This window comes from Gossypium hirsutum, chromosome A05 (genome assembly GCF_007990345.1).
Source record: "Gossypium hirsutum isolate 1008001.06 chromosome A05, Gossypium_hirsutum_v2.1, whole genome shotgun sequence".
Taxonomy (NCBI): Eukaryota; Viridiplantae; Streptophyta; class Magnoliopsida; order Malvales; family Malvaceae; genus Gossypium; species Gossypium hirsutum.
In genome coordinates this window covers 108,774,885-108,794,447 of record NC_053428.1, presented here as the reverse complement: position 1 = coordinate 108,794,447, position 19,563 = coordinate 108,774,885, and the positions used below count along the sequence as shown (strand labels likewise).

The following is a 19,563-nucleotide window of genomic DNA, read 5'->3' as shown; positions in this document are numbered from 1 at the left end:
CATTTCCTTCATTTTAATTCATGACTAAATACTCATAACACAACTAAAAACCAAAATATGCTTCAAGAGTTAAGGTAGAATCAAGAAAAACTCATAAACATCAAGATAGAAGCAAACTACCATGAACTTACCTTTAACTTTCTTCCCCAAGTGACCAAACATTCAAGAGCTTTCTCCTCTCTTTTCTCTTCTCTAACTTTCGGCTATGATGACAAAACTTTGTTCTTTTCACCCCTTTTTCTTTTAATAAAATTTCATATTTTATCTATTTAATTCTTTAATACAAAAAAAATGAAATGCCCATTATAAAATATTTACCTAAACCATTATCATGAAACATTTACTTAACCCATTATCATGAAATATTTACCTAATCCATTAACATGGAACATTTACTTAACCTATTATCAATTTGTACCATAAATTATGAATATCAAGTGCTCATATTGTCTACAACAACATAATGGCTGGCCACTTCATGTAAAATGAAAGATTTGTCATGCAAATCCTCCTATTTTGCACTCTTATTTATTTGGCCACTTCAATTTAGCCTATAACATTTTCAAACATTTTCACATAAATCCTATTTCATAATTTCACCCCTTTTTTTTATGGAACAAAAATTAACTAAAATTATCAGGTTCTATCTTAAACTTGGGCCTTCTAAAAGCCCACTAACATAATTAAACCTATATCAACATTCACAGAATTCCTGAAAATTAAGACGTTACATGATTTGACAAACAGTCAGAAGTAAAATATTTCTATCCATCCAATATCACTTAAGACACTGTTAAAAAAGAAATTGACCTCTAAAAATATCCTAAAACATTCCCAAAGAAAATTACCCCCTTGAAGGAGCACTGTGATTCCAATATTAATAATCAGTGGTACTATTTGGCTACAATCCGGCAAAGGCAAAAATTTATTCAATTTGTTAGGCCAAGCTTCAAAGTACTGTTAGCTAACATCAGTAAACACATTGGGGAGGTGGCGGCTATTCTACAGTAACTCACCGCTCATATGTACCCCGTGTGATGAACTTCCATTCATACGTACGATCTAACAAGAATACGGGAGTGGGGCAGAATATACAAGGAATACAAGCGTGCTGGGCTAAGATTCTGGTTGCTCGGATTTTAAAGGTGCACCGGATGAGGATGCACAGCTCCCATTTTGCAGGTAAAGGCTATTTGCAACCATAGAATCACTAACCAAACCGACATCAACATCGTCGAAGTTGAGCGCCCCTCTGATCTTCCTGCCACTGGAAACATCAAAGCAAATGGCAGCGTCATTAGTCAGGTGCATTGCAAGAACTTTGGTGAATGTAATTGGTAGGTCCCCTTATTATATGGATCGGATTATATTAGCCCATCCAAGATCAATTTAATCTTTGCATTATTAAAAAAAAATCAATCAAGGCCAAATTTCAACAGAATTCATATTTGCTATTTATAAAATATTATTTTCTACTCTTTTTTCGGTGCAGAACTGTAAATGGAAACAATAAATTTCATCACTTTTTAATCAATAAATGTTAACTCTATTCGATTTTAGCCTTATTTAATTCTTTTTAATAATATAAAAATTAAATTAAATCATATTAATAGTAGAGAGGCTAATTTGATTCAATCCCGATAAGAGAGGGCTTTTGTAGGTACTTTCACCCAAGAACTTCAATAATTAAAAAAAAAATGTAACCCAGGGAGAGAAGAATACCCATTCAGGTGATTGTTGATAGCAGTTAGGTCTTTCGAAGGGCTCTGATAGGCACGAGTACTCTCTCCAACACAAGCATAGTAGCTTCTTGAGCTATGCGAGATTAGAGCATCCATCTGTAAATGAAAACAAGATCTAATTAAACAACGGCACATACTTCTTTCTAGTGGAACCACAAATTCCAACCATATTACTCGGACAATTCGGTTTTTTTTTTTTTGCATGTACCGTGTTCAGACATCAGTCTCATGTATAATCTATCTATACACATGTATATCAAACCATGTACAAGAATATAGCCTTCAAAATTCTGAACATACCCATCCCAGAAACATTCCCATACCAAACACTCAAACCTGAGAGCCTGAGCAACATAGGATTCAAATAACAAAAGCTAAAAATAGAATAATTTTCCATCATACCTTGTTCAGTCAATCAAGAGACATAACCCGAGATTCAACTTTTTCTACAAGATTCATAGAACTTGATATCAGAAATTTTAAACGATCTTTTTCTTTTATTGGTCTTTTACAAGTGCTGCATCTTGGACAAAGTGCAGCATCTCTTGAGTGGCAATAGTTCTAAGCAATCAACTAAACTTTTTCCTGTTTGCTCTAGAAGGCTGGTCAAATCTTAAAAGTACGAGTCTGATTTTCTACTAAATGGAAAATTGGCGACTCAAAGTCAACTCAATGGAGAGACCAAAAAAAGAAAAAAGGATTTAAGTACCTTGGATGTCCGCAACGGAGACACATATACGTTATGTGTTGCAGATACTTTCTTTGGGGACATATCAGGGAGACTTGGAAAAGGAGAAACTTTAGGAGATCCGGGGCATGTACCTAATTAGGCAAAATGAAGATAGAACAAGTAAAATTAGATAGCCTGCAGATGCAGCAAGAACAGAATATAAAATTGAAACCTGGGTAAAATAATTGTCTAAATGAAACATTTACCATCATTACTATTGTTGGCTTCAGCAACTCTACTCGTTCTTGTGGTTGTTCCAGCAGAACCAAGTTCTCCCAGCAAAGGCTTTATGGAAGGAACGAATATTTCGTTGTAGAATGCAATGATATCAACATTATCCTGCCCGGTTCTCTGTTTACATGTCATTAAAATGGTTAAAATTGCCTCAAAAAGCAGGGAGATAAGAAATTGGGGATGAGATATCGTACCCCATTTCTTCGTGCAGATGACCTGTCAACAAATACACTTTGGAAAACCTGTGGCTTACATTGTGGTTGCTTCCTATAGTTGCAAATAATTTCTTTGAAAGTTAGGCGCAACTGAGAAATCTGCAAGTCATTCGTTCAGGAAGTAAGAGGAAATAGTGCAGATAAATTTAACTGCGGCTAAAATGATCTCATAAGAAGCACAGACCTTCGCAACTACATAGAAACAACAAAGGATGATCTGGTCAATATGACGGTTAAAGAACAAAGAAGTCCTCTGGTTAAGTATTTTTTGGAAAAGAGAATACACACTCTCCCTTATCTGTTGAGACAGTTGTAGCCTCTCAACCATACCATTAATCCGGACAGCAGCCAACTTATTAATCTGGGCGGTGCAAAAAGAAAAAAAAAAAAGAAGCAAAATGTAAGACATGTAGTAGATGACAACCACTGAATTTAAATTAAATTCAATAGTAAGTACTTGTGGGCACTTTGCCACAAGAAAATTATATTGCAGTAGATTTACATTTTATAATCAAGTACTAGGAGGCTAAATTTTTGAACCAGTAAAAGCGTACGAAGGTACACCATGGTTTCATAAAAAAGGTCTAATTCATCTCATGGTTTGATACCTTGCCAAAAAATATACTTATTCCTGTTTCCGCACATGTTTCTCCTCCACCACCAGGGTTAGGACGTGTCGGACTACAAAAAGAGTACCCAAAAAGAAAATGCAGTTAGCCAGTGCAATTAGTACAGGTCTCTACTTCCCTAGAACTTGCACCCTACAATACCTGGCAAATGCAGATTGCAAAGGAGCCTTCTTAAGGTTGTTCAATGCTAATAGACGATCCTTCACTGGTGATGTAAAAGCATTCCGTTCAACCAACACACTCCTCAACTCCGTGCAAGGTCTCATGGGAGACCTGACATCCCCATTTTGACCTGACAAAAGTAACATGACAATGTAAATTAAGTTCAGGATAGAATACATTGTGAGAAAGAACAACAATAAAATCTATTAACACGTTACTGCATTAAACAAGAAAATTGGCATACTCGTCACAAAGTTTTCCCCATCTGAAAATATACCAGCTAAAATTAAGCTACCAATGTTACATACCTGAGATTAAGCTACCAGCATTACCCGTTGATGTTTCGTGTTTCTGCAAAGAAGGCACTGGAGGTGTACTTCCAAAGTTCACATGTGTCGCAATTGCATCCAAAGGAGGCATTGGTTCTGCCAATAAGCCAAGATGATTTATTTCAGCAGATAGGGCAGGTTTTGCAACTATCAAAGAATTGTACATTGAGGAACCTTTATCCCACACCATGCTCTCCAAAAGCCTCTCTTCCAGAGAATTTAGATGCCGCCTCAGTTCTCTTGGTAGAGACTCCTCATGTCTAATAAAACTCTCTATCACCTTGCTCAAATCAAAGGCTGTAATACCAGTTCTCTCAAGTACTGTAGGAAACAACATTGTGGCAGTCTTATGTGTCGCCAGTACTAGTTCAGCAGAACAAGCAAGCATACATCTGTGAAACCTCTCATTAGTTAATAAAGAGGTCAAATTAGGTGCATGTAATATTTGGGCCTCGGCAGTACACATAGCTTCCAAAACCCTATAGTACAACTTAAGTGCCTCCAGTCTTCGTTGTTCCATCCATATGTTATCCATCAGGTTTACACTCTGAAGGCTTCCAGTTACACTACACACTTGATTTCTAGGAAATATTGCCTCCAAAATTATATGCGCCCTACAGATCACATCATTGGTAACATCTTTATCACAAGATGATAAAAAACGCTGCAACTCAGCTGAAGGTTTTGAAGGAAGAGGACAAATAACAGAACGAAGCCATTTCGCAGTTGTCATTGCAGCGCTGACAGGTGTAGCTGCCATCTTCGCATTTGGTGGCCCAAGGACACCATTTGCATGAGATGCAGGAGGGCGTTGAGGAGACAGCGGGCTTGAAATCGACTTTGTTGGTGAAGCTACTGAATCAAATTTCCTCTACTCAAAACAGAATAAATGCTTTCTTGAATAAACTGACCACTAAGTAAAGCATAAAAACTAAAAAAGTAGAATGCATTTTCTCAAATTTGAAACAGACCTTGATACCAGTAACATTCATGGCCCCTCCAGAAAAGCTCCCTAACCCAAGTAAATTATCTTCATCGTTTACAAACACTCTCTCATCCAAATCACCTTTATTACATATTGCATCATCGTAATCCTTCTCTAAAATATTTAAACTGGATGAAAGAGATTTTTCCTCCATTAAACCTTCAAAATAGATCAAGCTATCTGCATGAAAGAAGATCAAGTAAATTAGAAGCAAAACAGACGCAAGCATGCTGCCAAAATAGCATTCATGACTTATGTGACGAACCAGTATCAATATTTTCCAGTGTTTCAGTTTTGCACTCAGCTGCTGGACATGGCTTTTTTTTCAATATGTCCTCTATTAACTTATTGGCCATCTCCATTGTTTTCCTCAAATCATCTTCTGAAGCATCATACATGTTGCAAAGTGATGCAAGCAAGTCGACAACACCTTTGTCACCTTTCTTAACTGAATGATTGCATGTCAAAGAAGTCAACAATGAGGAACGCCAAATTTTTACCCCCACCAGGAAAGGAAAATAAAAAGAATGTAAATGAGCAAGGACGGAACAACAGTGAAGAATACTGGACAGAATAAAAGATAAAGACCAAAGAAGAATCACAATTGTAATCTCTTTATTGAAAAGGATAGATCTAAAAATTTGACAGCCATGAAGAGCAGATAATTACCAAAATGTGGAGAGTCATTGATCTTGAAGTTTCTGAAGCGAACAGGAACATGTATAATCAAGATAGCCTGTCCACAATCACATTAAATAGTAAGAAAACATTAAACTCTCCATTGTGGCTCAATGTGCTACGAATGTACAAGGATAGAGTGCATCAAAGACAACAGCATAGTTGAGTTGACTCTTTTGAAGCACATTTAATTGTAACTCTCTACCTTTGCATTCCATTTGATAATTATTAAATTAATCCATTATATATATGAATAATATCAGAACATGTTTGACCAGAAGAAAGAGATGACATGTTATTCCATAGTAAAACCAAGTGTCTACCTAAATCAATTAGTAATAAAGCAACAGAAATGCGTAACTGACCAGTATAGAAACAAAACCGTTTGCACAAGTCACTAGGTCTTTAAAACGACTGAATGCGTGCACGCGGAGTGCCAAAAACAGTAACCATCCAAATCGATGACACTCTGATATATAATCTGGCGAACTGGTAGCATTTTGCTGCTTGTCAATATTTGCATCACTTGTCAAGAAGAGTTCCCAAAATGCACGCTTGTATGAGCTTTTAATACCATCAAAACAGCAAGATGCAGATGTTATTTACTTCACAAAATGGAAAATTATACAAAGTAACCACAAAATTGAGGTTTTGAGGATACAGCTGCTCAAAGAAAACAAAATTTATAGCATGCGCGATACAAATTGTGTAATATATTATTTCAAATATAATTCTGCAATCTGCGTAAGTGAGAATTTCATATTTATATCACTATCTTAACTTTAATTTTATCATCCATCTGGAGAAGACAACAGTCAAAACATGGCATAAACAAGGGCACATGACCAGTTACTTTTATAATTATGGCACATGTATGGATGTATAACAACATTATTGTATTTTATTTTCCAACATCTTTGATATGCACATCCTGCACAGTACATCCCCCCCCCAACACAAATTTTTTGCTTTATGGAGGATAAATACTTGATAAAACCACAACAATTAGGCCTCCTGCAAATTTCTGGAAAGGTTCAAGACGAAATATGAAAGTAAGCAATTCTAACCCTTATAGAACATAAGTTGACAAACCAAAAGCAATATACCTTTTTCACTAGTGTGACTTCGTGCATTTAAAACTAACCCATCAATTTTAGCACATTGTAGTCATATTAAAGATTAGGGGAGAAATGCTAATACAATTACAAAGCTATTTGCACATATCATCTTTATAACCTAGGTTATAAAAGAAGGGTACCTACTTGCTTAAAAGGCTCAAGTACACAAAATTGGCCTGCATCTCCTTACCCTAATTGATATAAGTACCATAAGCAGATAGTCAGATCGAAGTGACATGGCCGTACAATTTTTAAAAAATATAGACATAATGGAAAACAAGCGGAAACATAAATCTATATTCTTTCAATACCTCAAGTCGAGTCTCCCAATCTTCCCCATACATGTTACGTAAAACGGGACCAGCTTTTACCACAAACTGAGGCAACTCCTTAAAAAAATCCACGATACTGCAAAAATAAAATAAACTCACTATCATTGAAATGGTTATTGATCGCAAAAGTTACCCTTACATACACAAAATTAACAGTATCATACTTCAGCTTCGTAGCTCTCAATATCTGGCAAAACGAAAACCCACTTTCATCAGACTCTTGTTGCGTATTTTCTCCAACCTTTTCACTCAGCTGCTTGAGCGAATATAAGACAAATGAAAACCAAAATCGCTCTGCTTCTTCCAGCTAATCCAGAATAAATGCAACAAAGTTAGTTAATTAGAAAGCAATTCCCTTTCGTAATTTTCATATAAAAGGAAGTTAAAATAATAATAATAATAATAATAATAATAATAATAATCTACCGTTCCGCTCCCAATTGAGGAAACATTTGACGTTAAAAGGTGTTTTGTTTCTTTGAATAGCTTCATAGCATTTGAACAAGCTTTCTCATCCAAAGATAACCCATTCTGGAAATCAGGAAAACATAACACTAAAAAACACAAAAAGAAAAAAGAAATACTTGAAATAATATTACTGGAAAGAACAAATCACTACCTTGCACAAAGCATTGAATCTAGCTTCAACGGCATCAGCATCTGTGCCACCAGAAGTTGCAACTGAAGGCTTCATGTCTTCCATATTTATTAATAACCCTAGCAGTGGATCTCAAAGTTATCAATTTCAGAAAAGTTCAGGATTTAAATCTCTCCAACAATTTTACTCTTAATCAGCATATACAAGACTAAACTAGCTAAATCTATAGATTCATAACAGCAACTTAAACCTCCGCCTCAAAATAAAAGTTTATGCCAACATTTCAAAATTTTTAGCTATTACTATACAATGAAAAAGTAATAATCAGTAAAAAAATCATTTATACTTCTGGAAATGGCGAACTACTTTTCAAGAGTGAAAAGCAAAAAGTTGAAAAAAATAAAACAATATTCAAAGAAACCTTACAAAATTTAGGCTTGAAATTAGGTTGAGATCTCGGATCTAACGATCCAGCAAACCAGAAACCCTAGCTTCAAATTCCCCGCCCAAAACATAGCGTTTTAAGGGATCGAGAAGAAATAAAAAGGGAAAAAATCGTTCTTTAATAATTTGGATTAGGAACAAGAATCCTAAGATTTCCCCTTTTTTTCTTATATATTTTCTCTCTTTTTAACCTTGGGCTTCTTTTTGTGGAAAACCCTATCAATGAAGGATCTTTCGCTCTTTAGCGCGGGAAAATTAACCAACATAACATCATGATGGACATGCACCATGCACATGACATTCATAGCTAGCCAATTATTTTTTGACGCGTACTGTTGCCGCCATTGGATTTTACCGCCAAAATCCTTTAACATCTAGCCGTAACGGAGATTCCCGCTTTGGAAAAGATCGGTAAAGGATTCGCGTTTTCTCCGTCACGGTGAATTTAACGGAGAGTTGGTGAGTCGGGCCGAGCTGTTGTCGGAGTCTTGAAAATGGGGCAGAGATAGTGTCGGTAGACTCGTGTGAGTATGGGGCCCACTGAAAGGGTTTTTTTTATAGTGTCGTTTAGCGGTAAGAAGTTGTGTCGTTTTATGTGAGTGAAATGTTAGGATGAGTGCATCCACAGAGACCTTTCTGTAGGACCACGTCACTGATGCTTAGGCACGTAAGGCCTTACACCTTACATTATAAGCGTACACCATTTTATGTAGATTTTCATAATAGTTTAAACCATCCAACTCGTCTAAATTATAAAATGTAGTGTAGTCGTTACTTATTTTATCCTTTAATTATGATATTAAAGATTCGATCTCTGTTCAAAAGAATAAAATACATTTCATAACCAATCATTTATCTCTTAAAAGAGTTTTTGTATCTTAACTCGATTGGTATGAACATTGTTACCAATGTAAAAGGATGCAGGTTCGAATATATTAAAGCACATTATCTTCTATTATTTAGTTTAGTACAACTAATTTCAGGAACAACATGAACTAGATAGGTATTGCCAACGGGAGGACCATCCTAGCACCTCTGGCATTGTTGCTTGCAAAAGGTGGATTGATTTGTTTCCTCCTCCAGAGACTGGAGCTAAGGTGGCGCATCTTCTCCTACAGTTCTGTGACTTACTGTTGGGAGCCAGAGTTTTGATGCTGAATATTTTTATGAAAAATGTATTCCAACATGGATTTGGAAAAACCAGAACCTCAAAATCATCATGCATGTTGGATTAAATTTTGTTTTTGGTTCCTCTACAGTATAGTTTACAATGCCAATCCTTCTATGGTTTGCTTGTTTTCTCCTTACCAAAAATACTGGATTTTAGTGGGATTCTGAGTTTCCAGTTTTTGCTTAGTTTTTGGATTCCACCAACTTGATTGTTGCTTTCTTCATGATAAATTACCGATGGCCAAGCTAGGGAACACTATAGCTGTAAACTTCTCATTCATGTGTTATGTCAATAAGAATGAGGGAACAGTGCTAATAACATGATTTGTGTACCTCTGCATAAAAGTTGAGAATCAATTTCTAAGCCTTCTGATATTGATGATGGTTTTTTTACGTGGTGTAGGTAAACATTTTTATCTAGAAAAAAAAAGCTATAAGAAGAAAACAAAAGTGCACACCCCAAAATGAAAGTTGTAACTTAAAAAAAAAAGGAAAAGAATATTTTTGAAACAATATCAAGTTAGGATTTGTCGAACAAAAAAGAAAAAAAGGCTAAATTGAATGAATTCATTGCACGGTTAAAAAACTAATATATATTATAAAATAAGGTAAAAAAAACTGTTTGTGACATCATAAAATTATGACAGTATATATTTTCATTATAAAATTAATATAACTAATTTTGTAACATTTGCAATGCACATGAAAATTTTATTTATTTAAATTTTTAATTATGTTTTTCTTAAACCTAAACTTCCCATATTTTTAAAGATATCATCAAACTAATTTTTAATAACTAAAAAATTAACTACCACACACATTTCATTAAAAAAATATTACATATAAAATTTAATTTATTATTAATCGCTTGTTTATAACAATTAATAAAAGTTTGTCTATTAATAATATTGTAAAGTGAAACTTTAATCCATTTTTATAATTTTAAATATGTAATATAACACTTTGATAATAATTAATTTGTTACAAGATTATAAAATTAGCTCAAATCATGTTTATAGAAGAAAATCTTAAATTAAGTTAGTAATGTTTGCAGTCAGATAATGATAATAAAAATTGTTAAAATTTTATTTTAACTTAAATAATGTTACATAGATAATTAGGAATTTTTATTAAAAAAAACAAATTAGGTAATTTAAAATATATATAAACCGAAGCAAATAAGAAATTTAAATATATATTTAAAATTTAATATATATTATACATTTTAGATAATTAGATAACTTCTTTAAAATCTTAAAATTAGATGATAATTTGAATTATGTGTCATTAAATAAACTAAGCATAATAAATTATTTAATTTTTCAACTTTACAAAATAAATTAAAATTATTTTAGCCCTCTATTTATTTTTTTCATGTAATTAGCTTTTGAACTAGCATTTTTTGTAAAATCGCCAGAAATAAATAAAAAAACTTATTAACTAATTAAATTTTAAAATTTAAAAAAATTATAAAATCATTTTAAAAATTAAAAATTATTTTAAAAAGTATAAAAATATTTTTATATATTTTTAAATTTTTATAAGTTAACTATCACGTGAATGGTTACAGACATTAACATTAACATTTTCATTCATTTAAGATGATTTAACAAGTGATACAAAATCATATATTTATATCCCTCCTTTATCACCTTTACCTTAGAAGATACTGTTAAAAAAGAAATTGACCTCTAAAAATCTCCTAAAACATTCCCAAAGAAAATTGCCCCCTTGAAGGAGCACTGTGATTCCGATATAAATGATGATCAATCAGCGGTACCATTTGGCTACAATCGGGTAAAGAAAGGCAAAACTTTATTCAATTTGTTAGGCCAAGCTTCAAAGTACTGTTAGCAAACATCAGTGAACACATTGGGAAGGTGGCGGCTATTCTACAGTAACACACCGCTCATACGTACCTCGTGTGATGAACTTACATTCATACATAAGAGCTAACAAGAATACAGGAGAGGGGCAGAATATACAAGGAATAAGAGCACGCTGGGCTAAGATTCTGGTTGCTCGGATTTTAAAGGTGCACCGGATGAGGATGCACAGCTCCCATTTTGCAGGTAAAGGCTATTTGCAACCATAGAATCACTAACCAAGCCGACATCAACATCGTCGAAGTTGAGTGCCCCTCTGATCTTCCTGCCACTGGAAGCAACAAAGAAAATGGCAGCTTCATTACTTAAGTACATCACGATAACTTTGGTGAATGTACTTGGTAGGTCCTTTTTATTATATGGACCAGATTAAATTAGCCTATCTAAGATCAATTTAGTCTTTGTATTATTAAAAAGAATCAATTAAGGCCAAATTTCAACAGAGTTCATATTTACTATTTAAAAAATGTCATTTTCAATTCAACCAAGCTTTTAATGGCAAATGAAATATTCTTTTTAGAGTAGAACTGTAAATGAAAAAATTACTTTCTTTTATATACATACATTTTATTGCATCATTTTCATTTTCATATTTATATTTGTTTTAATTCTTATCGTATTTAATTTATTATGGACAATAACATATTATATCATCCCAAAAAAGATCAAGCTCGGGATGATAACATCATCAATTGTTCAATCACCAAAAACTTCAATTCCAACCTAAGTTTGCAATATGCTTGTTGCTCATATATTTTGGAATCCATTACATGACACTCAATATTACAAATTTCTTGAAAAAAAAATTAAGGATGTATTCATGGATAAGTCGGGTTTTGAGTGGACCTTGGCATGTTATTAAAACATTTTATTATTGTTCGAGTTTGATTAGAATTTCAAGCACGCTTATATTATTTTTAATTTGATATTTAATAGTTTCATTTTTTTTATTTATTAAAAATTTGTATATAGTTATCTTAAAATTTTTAATGTTTACATTATAGATTTAATTTTTATATATTATAAATTACATAATATATATATATCATTCTTTAATCAATAAATATTAATTCTGTTGCATTTTAGCCTTATTAATATAGGAATTCATATTAATAGTAGAGAGACTAATTTGATTCAATCCCGATAATAGAAGGCTTTTGTAGGTACTTTCACCCAAGAACTTCTATGCTTAAAAAAAATATTGTTACCCAGGGAGAGAAGAAGAATACCCGTTCAAGTGATTGTTGATAGCAGTTAGGTCTTTCGAAGGGCTCTGATAGGCACGAGTACTCTCTCCAACACAAGCATAGTAGCTTCTTGAGCTATGCGAGATTAGAGCATCCATCTGTAAATGAAAACAAGATCTAATTAATAAACAACGGCACATACTTCTTTCCTATGGAACCAACTATATTACTCAAGACTCTTAGGTTTTTTTTTTTTTGTATGTACCATGTTCAGACACCAGTCTCATATATCTATACACATGTTTATCAAACCATGTACAAGGATATAGCCTAAAAAAGCCTTCCAGATACATGAAAAAACTAGAAAATTCTGAACATACCCATCCCAGAAACATTCCCATATCACACACTCAAACCTGAGAGCCCGAGTAACATAGGATTCAAATGCCAAAAGCTAAAAATAGAATAATTTTCTATCATACCTTGTTCAGTCAATCAAGAGTCATAACCCGAGATTCAACTTTTTCTACAAGATTCATAGAACTTAATATTGGAACTTTTATAGGATCTTTTTCTTTTATTGGTCTTTTACAAGTGCTGCATCTTGGACAAAGTGCAGTTCTAAGCAATCAACTAAACTTTTTCCTGTTTGCTCTAGAAGGCAGGTCAAATCTTAAATGTACGAGTCTGATTTTCTACTAAATGTAAAATTGGCGACTCAAAGTCAACTCAATGGAGAGACCAAAAAAAGAAAAAAAGATTTAAGTACCTTGGATGTCCGCAATGGAGACACATATATGTTATGTGTTGCAGATACTTTCTTTGGGGACATATCAGGGAGACTTGGAAAAGGAGAAACTTTAGGAGATCCGGGGCATGTACCTAATTAGGCAAAATGAAGATAGAACAAGTAAAATTAGATAGCCTGCAGATGCAGCAAGAACAGAATATAAAACTGAAACCTGGGTACAATAATGGTCTAAATGAAACATTTACCATCATTACTATTGTTGGCTTCAGCAACTCTACTTGTTCTTGTGGTTGTTCCAGCAGAACCAAGTTCTCCCAGCAAAGGCTTTATGGAAGGAACGAATATTTCGTTGTAGAATGCAATGATATCAACATTGTCCTGCCCAGTTCTCTGTTTACATATCATTAAAATGGTTAAAATTTCCTTGAAAAGGAGGGAGAAAAGAAACTGGAGATAAGATATTGTACCCCATTTCTTCGTGCAGATGACCTGTCAACAAATACACTTTGGAAAACCTGTGGCTTACATTGTGGTTGCTTCCTATAGTTGCAAATAATTTCTTTGAAAGTCAGGCGCAACTGAGATATCTGCAAGTCATTCCTTCAGGAAGTAAGAGGAAATAGTGCAGATAAATTTAACTGCGGCTAAAATGATCTCATAAGAAGCGCAGACCTTCGCGACTACATAGAAACAACAAAGGATGATCTGGTCAATATGACGGTTAAAGAACAAAGAAGTCCTCTGGTTAAGTATTTTTTGGAAAAGAGAATACACACTCTCCCTTATCTGTTGAGACAGTTGTAGCCTCTCAACCATACCATTAATCCGGACAGCAGCCAACTTATTAATCTGGGCGGTGCAAAAAAAAAAAAAAAAGCAAAATGTAAGACATGTAGTAGATGATAACCACTGAATTTAAATCAAATTCAATAGTAAGTACTTGTGGGCAATTTGCCACAAGAAAATTATATCGCAGTAGATTTACATTTTACAATCAAGTACTAGGAGGTTAAATTTTTGAACCAGTTAAAAGTGTATTAAGGTACACCATAGTTTCATAAAAAAAGTCTAATTCATCTCATGTTTTGATACCTTGCTAAAAAATATATTTATTCCTGTTTCCGCACATGTTTCTCCTCCACCACCAGGGTTAGGACGTGTCGGACTACAAAAAGAGTACCCAAAAAGAAAATGCAGTTAGCCAGTGCAATTAGTACAGGTCTCTACTTCCCTAGAACTTGTACCCTACAATACCTGGCAAATGCAGATTGCAAAGGAGCCTTCTTAAGGTTGCTTAATGCTAATAGACGATCCTTCACTGGTGATGTAAAAGCATTCCGTTCAACCAACACACTCCTCAACTCCGTGCAAGGTCTCATGGGAGACCTGACATCCCCATTTTGTCCTGACAAAAGTAACATGACAATGTAAATTAAGTTCAGGATAGAATACATTGTGAGAAAGAACCATAATAAAATCCGGTAACACAAGTTACTGCATTAAACAAGAAAATTGGCATACTGATCACAGTTTCACCATATCTGAAAATATAACTGCTAAAATTAAGCTAACAATGTTGCATACCTAAGATTGAGCTACCAGCATTCCCCGTTGATGTTTCATGCTTCTGCAAAGAAGGCACCGGAGGTGTTCCTCCAGAAAAGTTTATATGTGTCGCAATTGCATCCAAAGGTGGCATTGGTTCTGCCAATAAGCCAAGACGATTTATTTCAGCAGATAGGGCAGGTTTTGCAACTATCAAAGAATTGTACATTGAGGAACCTTTAACCCACACCATGCTCTCCAAAAGCCTCTCTTCCAGAGAATTTAGATGCCGCCTCAGTTCCCTTGGTAGAGACTCCTCATGTCTAATAAAACTCTCTATCACCTTGCTCAAATCAAAGGCTGTAATACCAGTTCTGTCCAGAACTGTAGGAAACAACATTGTGGCAGTCTTATGTGTCGCCAGCACTAGTTCAGCAGAACAAGCAAGCATACATCTATGAAACCTCTCATTAGTTAATAAAGAGGTCAAATTAGGTGCATGTAATATTTGGGCCTCTGCAGTACACATAGCTTCCAAAACCCTATAGTACAACTTAAGTGCCTCCAGTCTTCGTTGTTCCATCCATATATTATCCATCAGGTTTACACTCTGAAGGCTTCCAGTTACACTACACTCTTGATTTCTAGGAAATATTGCTTCCAATATTATATGCACCCTACATATCACATCATTGGTAACATCTTTATCACAAGACGATAAAAAATGCTGCAACTCAGCTGAAGGTTTTGAAGGAAGTGGACAAATAACAGAACGAAGCCATTTCGCGGTTGTCATTGCAGTGCTGACCGGTGTAGCTGCCATCTTTACATTTGGCGGCCCAAGGACACCATTTGCATGAGATGCAGAAGGGCGTTGAGGAGACAGTGGGCTTGAGATCGACCTTGATGATGAAGCTACTGAATCACGTTTCCTCTACTCAAAACAGAATAAATGCTTTCTTAAATAAACTGACCGCAAAATAAAGCATAAAAACTAAAAAGTAGAATACATTTTCTCAAATTTGAAACAGACCTTGATACCAGTAACATTCATAACCCCTGCAGACAAGCTCCCTAAACCAAGCAAACTATCTTCATCGTTTACAAACACCCTCTCATCCAGATCACCTTTATTACAAATTGCATCATCATAATCCTTTTCTAAAATTTTCAAACTGGATGAAAGAGATTGTTCCTCCATTAAACCTTCAAAATAGATCAAGCTATCTGCATCAAAGAAGATCAGATAAATTACAAGCAAAACCGACCGACAAAAGCATGCTGCCAAAATTGCATTCATGACTTATTTGACGAACCGTTATCAATATTTTCCAGTGTTTCAGTTTTGCACTCAGCTGCTGGACATGGCTTTTTTTTCAATATGTCTTCTATTAACTTATTGGCCATCTCCATTGTTTTCCTCAAATCATCTTCTGAAGCATCATACATGTTGCAAAGTGACGCAAGCAAGTCGACAACACCTTTGTCACCTTTCTTAACTGAATGATTACATGTTAAAGAAGTCAACAATTAGGAATGCCTCAATTTTATCCCCGCCAGGAAAGGCAAATAAAAGAATGTAAAAGAGCAACGACTAAACACCAGTAAAGAATACCGGACAGAATAAAAGATAAAGACCAGTGAAGAATCACAACTGCAATCTCTTTATCAGAAAGGACAGATCTGAAAATTTGACTGCCATGAAATAGCAGATAATTACCAAAATGAGGAGAGTCATTGATCTTGAAGTTTCTGAAGCTAAGAGGAACATGTATAATCAAAATAGCCTGTCGACAATCATATTAAAAGGTAAGAAAACATTAACCTCACCAGTATTGCTCAATGTGCTAGGAATGTACAAGAATAGAGTGCATCAAAGACAACAGCATAGTTGAGTTGAATCTTTTGAAGCACATGTAATTGTAACTCTCTACCTCTGCATTCTATTTGATAATTATTAAATTAATCCATTATATGTACGAATAATATCAGAACATATTCCTTAGTGAAACCAGGTCTGTCTTCCTAAAGCAACTAGTAATAAAGCAAAAGAAATGCGTAACTGACCAGTATAGAAACAAAACCATTTGCACAGGTCACTAGGTCTTTAAAACGACTGAATGCGTGCACGCGGAGTGCCAAAAACAGTAACCATCCAAATCGATGGCACTCTGATACATAATCTGGCGGACTGGTAGGATTTTGCTGCTTCTCAATATTTGCATCACTTGTCATGAAGAGTTCCCAAAATGCACGCTTGTATGACCTTTTTATACCATTAAACAGCAAGATGCAAATGTTATTTACTTTACAAAATGGAAAATTATACAAAGTAACCAGAAAAATGAGGTTTTGAGGATACAGCTGCTCAAAGAAAAAAAATTTTTTTTATCACATGCGTAGTACAAATTCTGTGTAATGTATTATTTAAAATATAATTCTGCAATCTGCGCAAATGAGAATTTCATATTTATATCACTTTCTTAAATTTAATTTTATTATCCATTTGGAGAAGACAACAGTCAAAACATGCCATAAACAAGGGCACATGACCAGTTACTCTTATAATTAGGACACGTGTATGGCTGTATGACATCATTATCCTATTTTATTTTCCAACATCTTTGGTATGCACATCCTGCACAGTACATCCCCCCCCCTCCCCCAACACACAATTTTTTTTCTTTGTGGAGGATAAATACTTTATAAAACCACCATAATTAGGCCTCCCCTTGCAAATTTCAGACAAAGTTCAAGACAAAATATGAAAGTAAACTGCAATTCTAACCCTTGTAGAACATAAGTTGACGAACCAAAAGCAATATACCTTTTTCACTAGTGTGATTTCGTGCATTTAAAACTAACCCATCAAATTTAGCAAATTGTAGTCCTATTAATGATAAGGGGAGAAATGCCAATGCAATTACAAAGCTATTTGCACATATCATCTTATAACCTAGGTTATAAAAGATCGGTACCTACTTGCTTAGAAGGCTCAAGTGCACAAAATTGGCCTGCATCTCCTTAGCCTAATTGATATAAGTACCATAAGCAGATAGTCAGATTGAAGTGACATGGTCGTACATTTTTTAAAAAATATAGACAAAATAGAAAACAAGCGAAAACATAAATCTATATTCTTTAATACCTCAAGTCGAGTCTCCCAATCTTCACCATACATGTTACGTAAAACGGGACCAGCTTTTACCACAAACTGAGGCAACTCCTTAAAAAATCCACGATACTGCAAAAATAAGATAAACTCACCATCATTGAACCGGTAATTGATCACAAAAATTACCCTTATATACACAAAATTAACAGTATCATACTTCAGCTTTGTAGCTCTCAATATCTGGCATAACGAAAACCCACTTTCATCAGACTCATGTTGCGTATTTTCTCCAACCTTTTCACTCAGCCGCTTGAGCGAATATAAGACAAATGAAAACCAAAATCGCTCTGCTTCTTCCAGCTAATCCAGAATAAATGCAACAAAGTTAGTTAATCAGAAAGCAACTCCCTTTAGTAATTTCCATATAAAAGGAAGTTAAAATAATAAAAATAATCCACCGTTCCGCTCCCAATTGCTGAAACATTTGACGTTAAAAGGTGCTTTGTTTCTTTGAATAGCTTCGTAGCATTTGAGCAAGCTTTCTCATCCAGAGATAACCCATTCTGGAAATCATAAAAAACATAAACACACAAAAAGAAAGAAAAGAAATGCTTGAAATAATATTACTGAAAAGAACATAGCACTACCTTGCACAAAGCATTGAATCTAGCTTCAACGGCATCGCCATCTGTGCCACCAGAAGTTGTCACTGAAGACTTCATGTCTTCCATATTTATTAATAACCCTAGCGGTGGATCTCAAAGTTATAAATCTCAGAAAAGTTGAGGATTCAAATCTCTCCAACAGTTTTACTCATAATCTTCATATACAAGATTAAGCTAGCTCAATGATGCAGTGGGAAGGAAGCAAATTAGACAAAATTGAAGGAAAGGAAAAGTTTGATAAGAAACGAAAATGGTGTCTCTGCTGCGGCAGTGGATTTGAGTTTTACTTTGTTTGGCTGACCGTTTGGATGATGGTGGGTGGATATCGGGTACTTGTTTGTAGTGGATAGGTGTAGTGGGTGGATACCGGGTACCTGGTTTCTAATGGGTAGTGGTACTGGGCTGAATCTAGAAATAGGGGGCTCGACTCATACGTGCATTTGGGTCAAAGCGTTAGTTAGATTTTATTTATTTTTCTATTTGTTAGTTTTTTGTATTGTATTACTTGTTATATATAAGGTTAAATTTGTCAAAAAAATATTTAGTTGATACCTGAATCTGAATTTGTATTCCATCACCCAAGTTGATACATTCATACTAACATTGTTAGTTTATATTAACGTGGCATTGATGGCCAATCTTATAGTAACATGCGGTAATCTCTCATTATAACATGTGGGGGACATAAATTGAAATTTTAAAAATCTTTTAAATAATATAAATTAATTTTAAAAAGTATAATTTTTTAGACAAATTTAAGTACCAATTAAGTACTTTTTGAACAAATTGAGACAATATGTGTGACATAATATAGTGGTACCAACTAAATACAAAAAAAAAAGTACAACTAAATACTTTTAGACAAATTTAGAAATATTAACCCTTTTTTTTAAAAAAAAAATTATTTCAAATCAATTTTTACAATTCAAACATGATTATAGCATAAAAAAATTTCAAATCATTTATATTTCTATAAAATTTACCTTTAATATTCTATTTAACACTACTTAAGAGATTATCCATTGGTAATTTCATTATTGCCAACAAC

At 34.2% G+C, this 19,563-nt stretch overlaps 1 protein-coding gene and 1 pseudogene across 1 annotated transcript; both read right to left on the bottom strand.

Moving 5' to 3' along the window:
* Nucleotides 1-837: 837 nt before the first annotated feature.
* LOC107897018 (retinoblastoma-related protein) lies at nt 838-8,463 on the bottom strand. Its single transcript, XM_016822349.2, has 19 exons — nt 8,179-8,463; nt 7,774-7,871; nt 7,581-7,685; nt 7,319-7,461; nt 7,134-7,230; nt 6,967-7,013; nt 6,070-6,268; nt 5,696-5,762; nt 5,292-5,474; nt 5,013-5,206; nt 4,021-4,912; nt 3,692-3,842; nt 3,530-3,602; nt 3,106-3,282; nt 2,901-3,020; nt 2,679-2,823; nt 2,452-2,564; nt 1,723-1,838; nt 838-1,267 (listed from the first exon to the last, which is right to left on the bottom strand). The coding sequence occupies exons 2-19, from the start codon at nt 7,855-7,857 to the stop codon at nt 1,117-1,119; spliced, it is 3,057 nt and encodes a 1,018-aa protein (XP_016677838.2). The 5' UTR covers nt 7,858-7,871; nt 8,179-8,463; the 3' UTR covers nt 838-1,116.
* A 2,701-nt stretch (nt 8,464-11,164) lies between these two features.
* LOC107897016 (retinoblastoma-related protein-like) lies at nt 11,165-18,823 on the bottom strand (annotated as a pseudogene).
* Nucleotides 18,824-19,563: the final 740 nt, after the last annotated feature.

Bases quoted from the DNA above. Each gene is read 5' to 3' on its own strand.
- LOC107897018 (XM_016822349.2), bottom strand. From the start codon at position 7,857: ATGGAAGACATGAAGCCTTCAGTTGCAACTTCTGGTGGCACAGATGCT. The intron at 7,686-7,773 runs GTAGTGATTTGT...CCTGATTTCCAG, and splicing joins GATTCAATGCTTTGTGCAAG to AATGGGTTATCTTTGGATGA. The intron at 3,843-4,020 runs GTATGTAACATT...TACTTTTGTCAG, and splicing joins TGCTGGTAGCTTAATCTCAG to GTCAAAATGGGGATGTCAGG.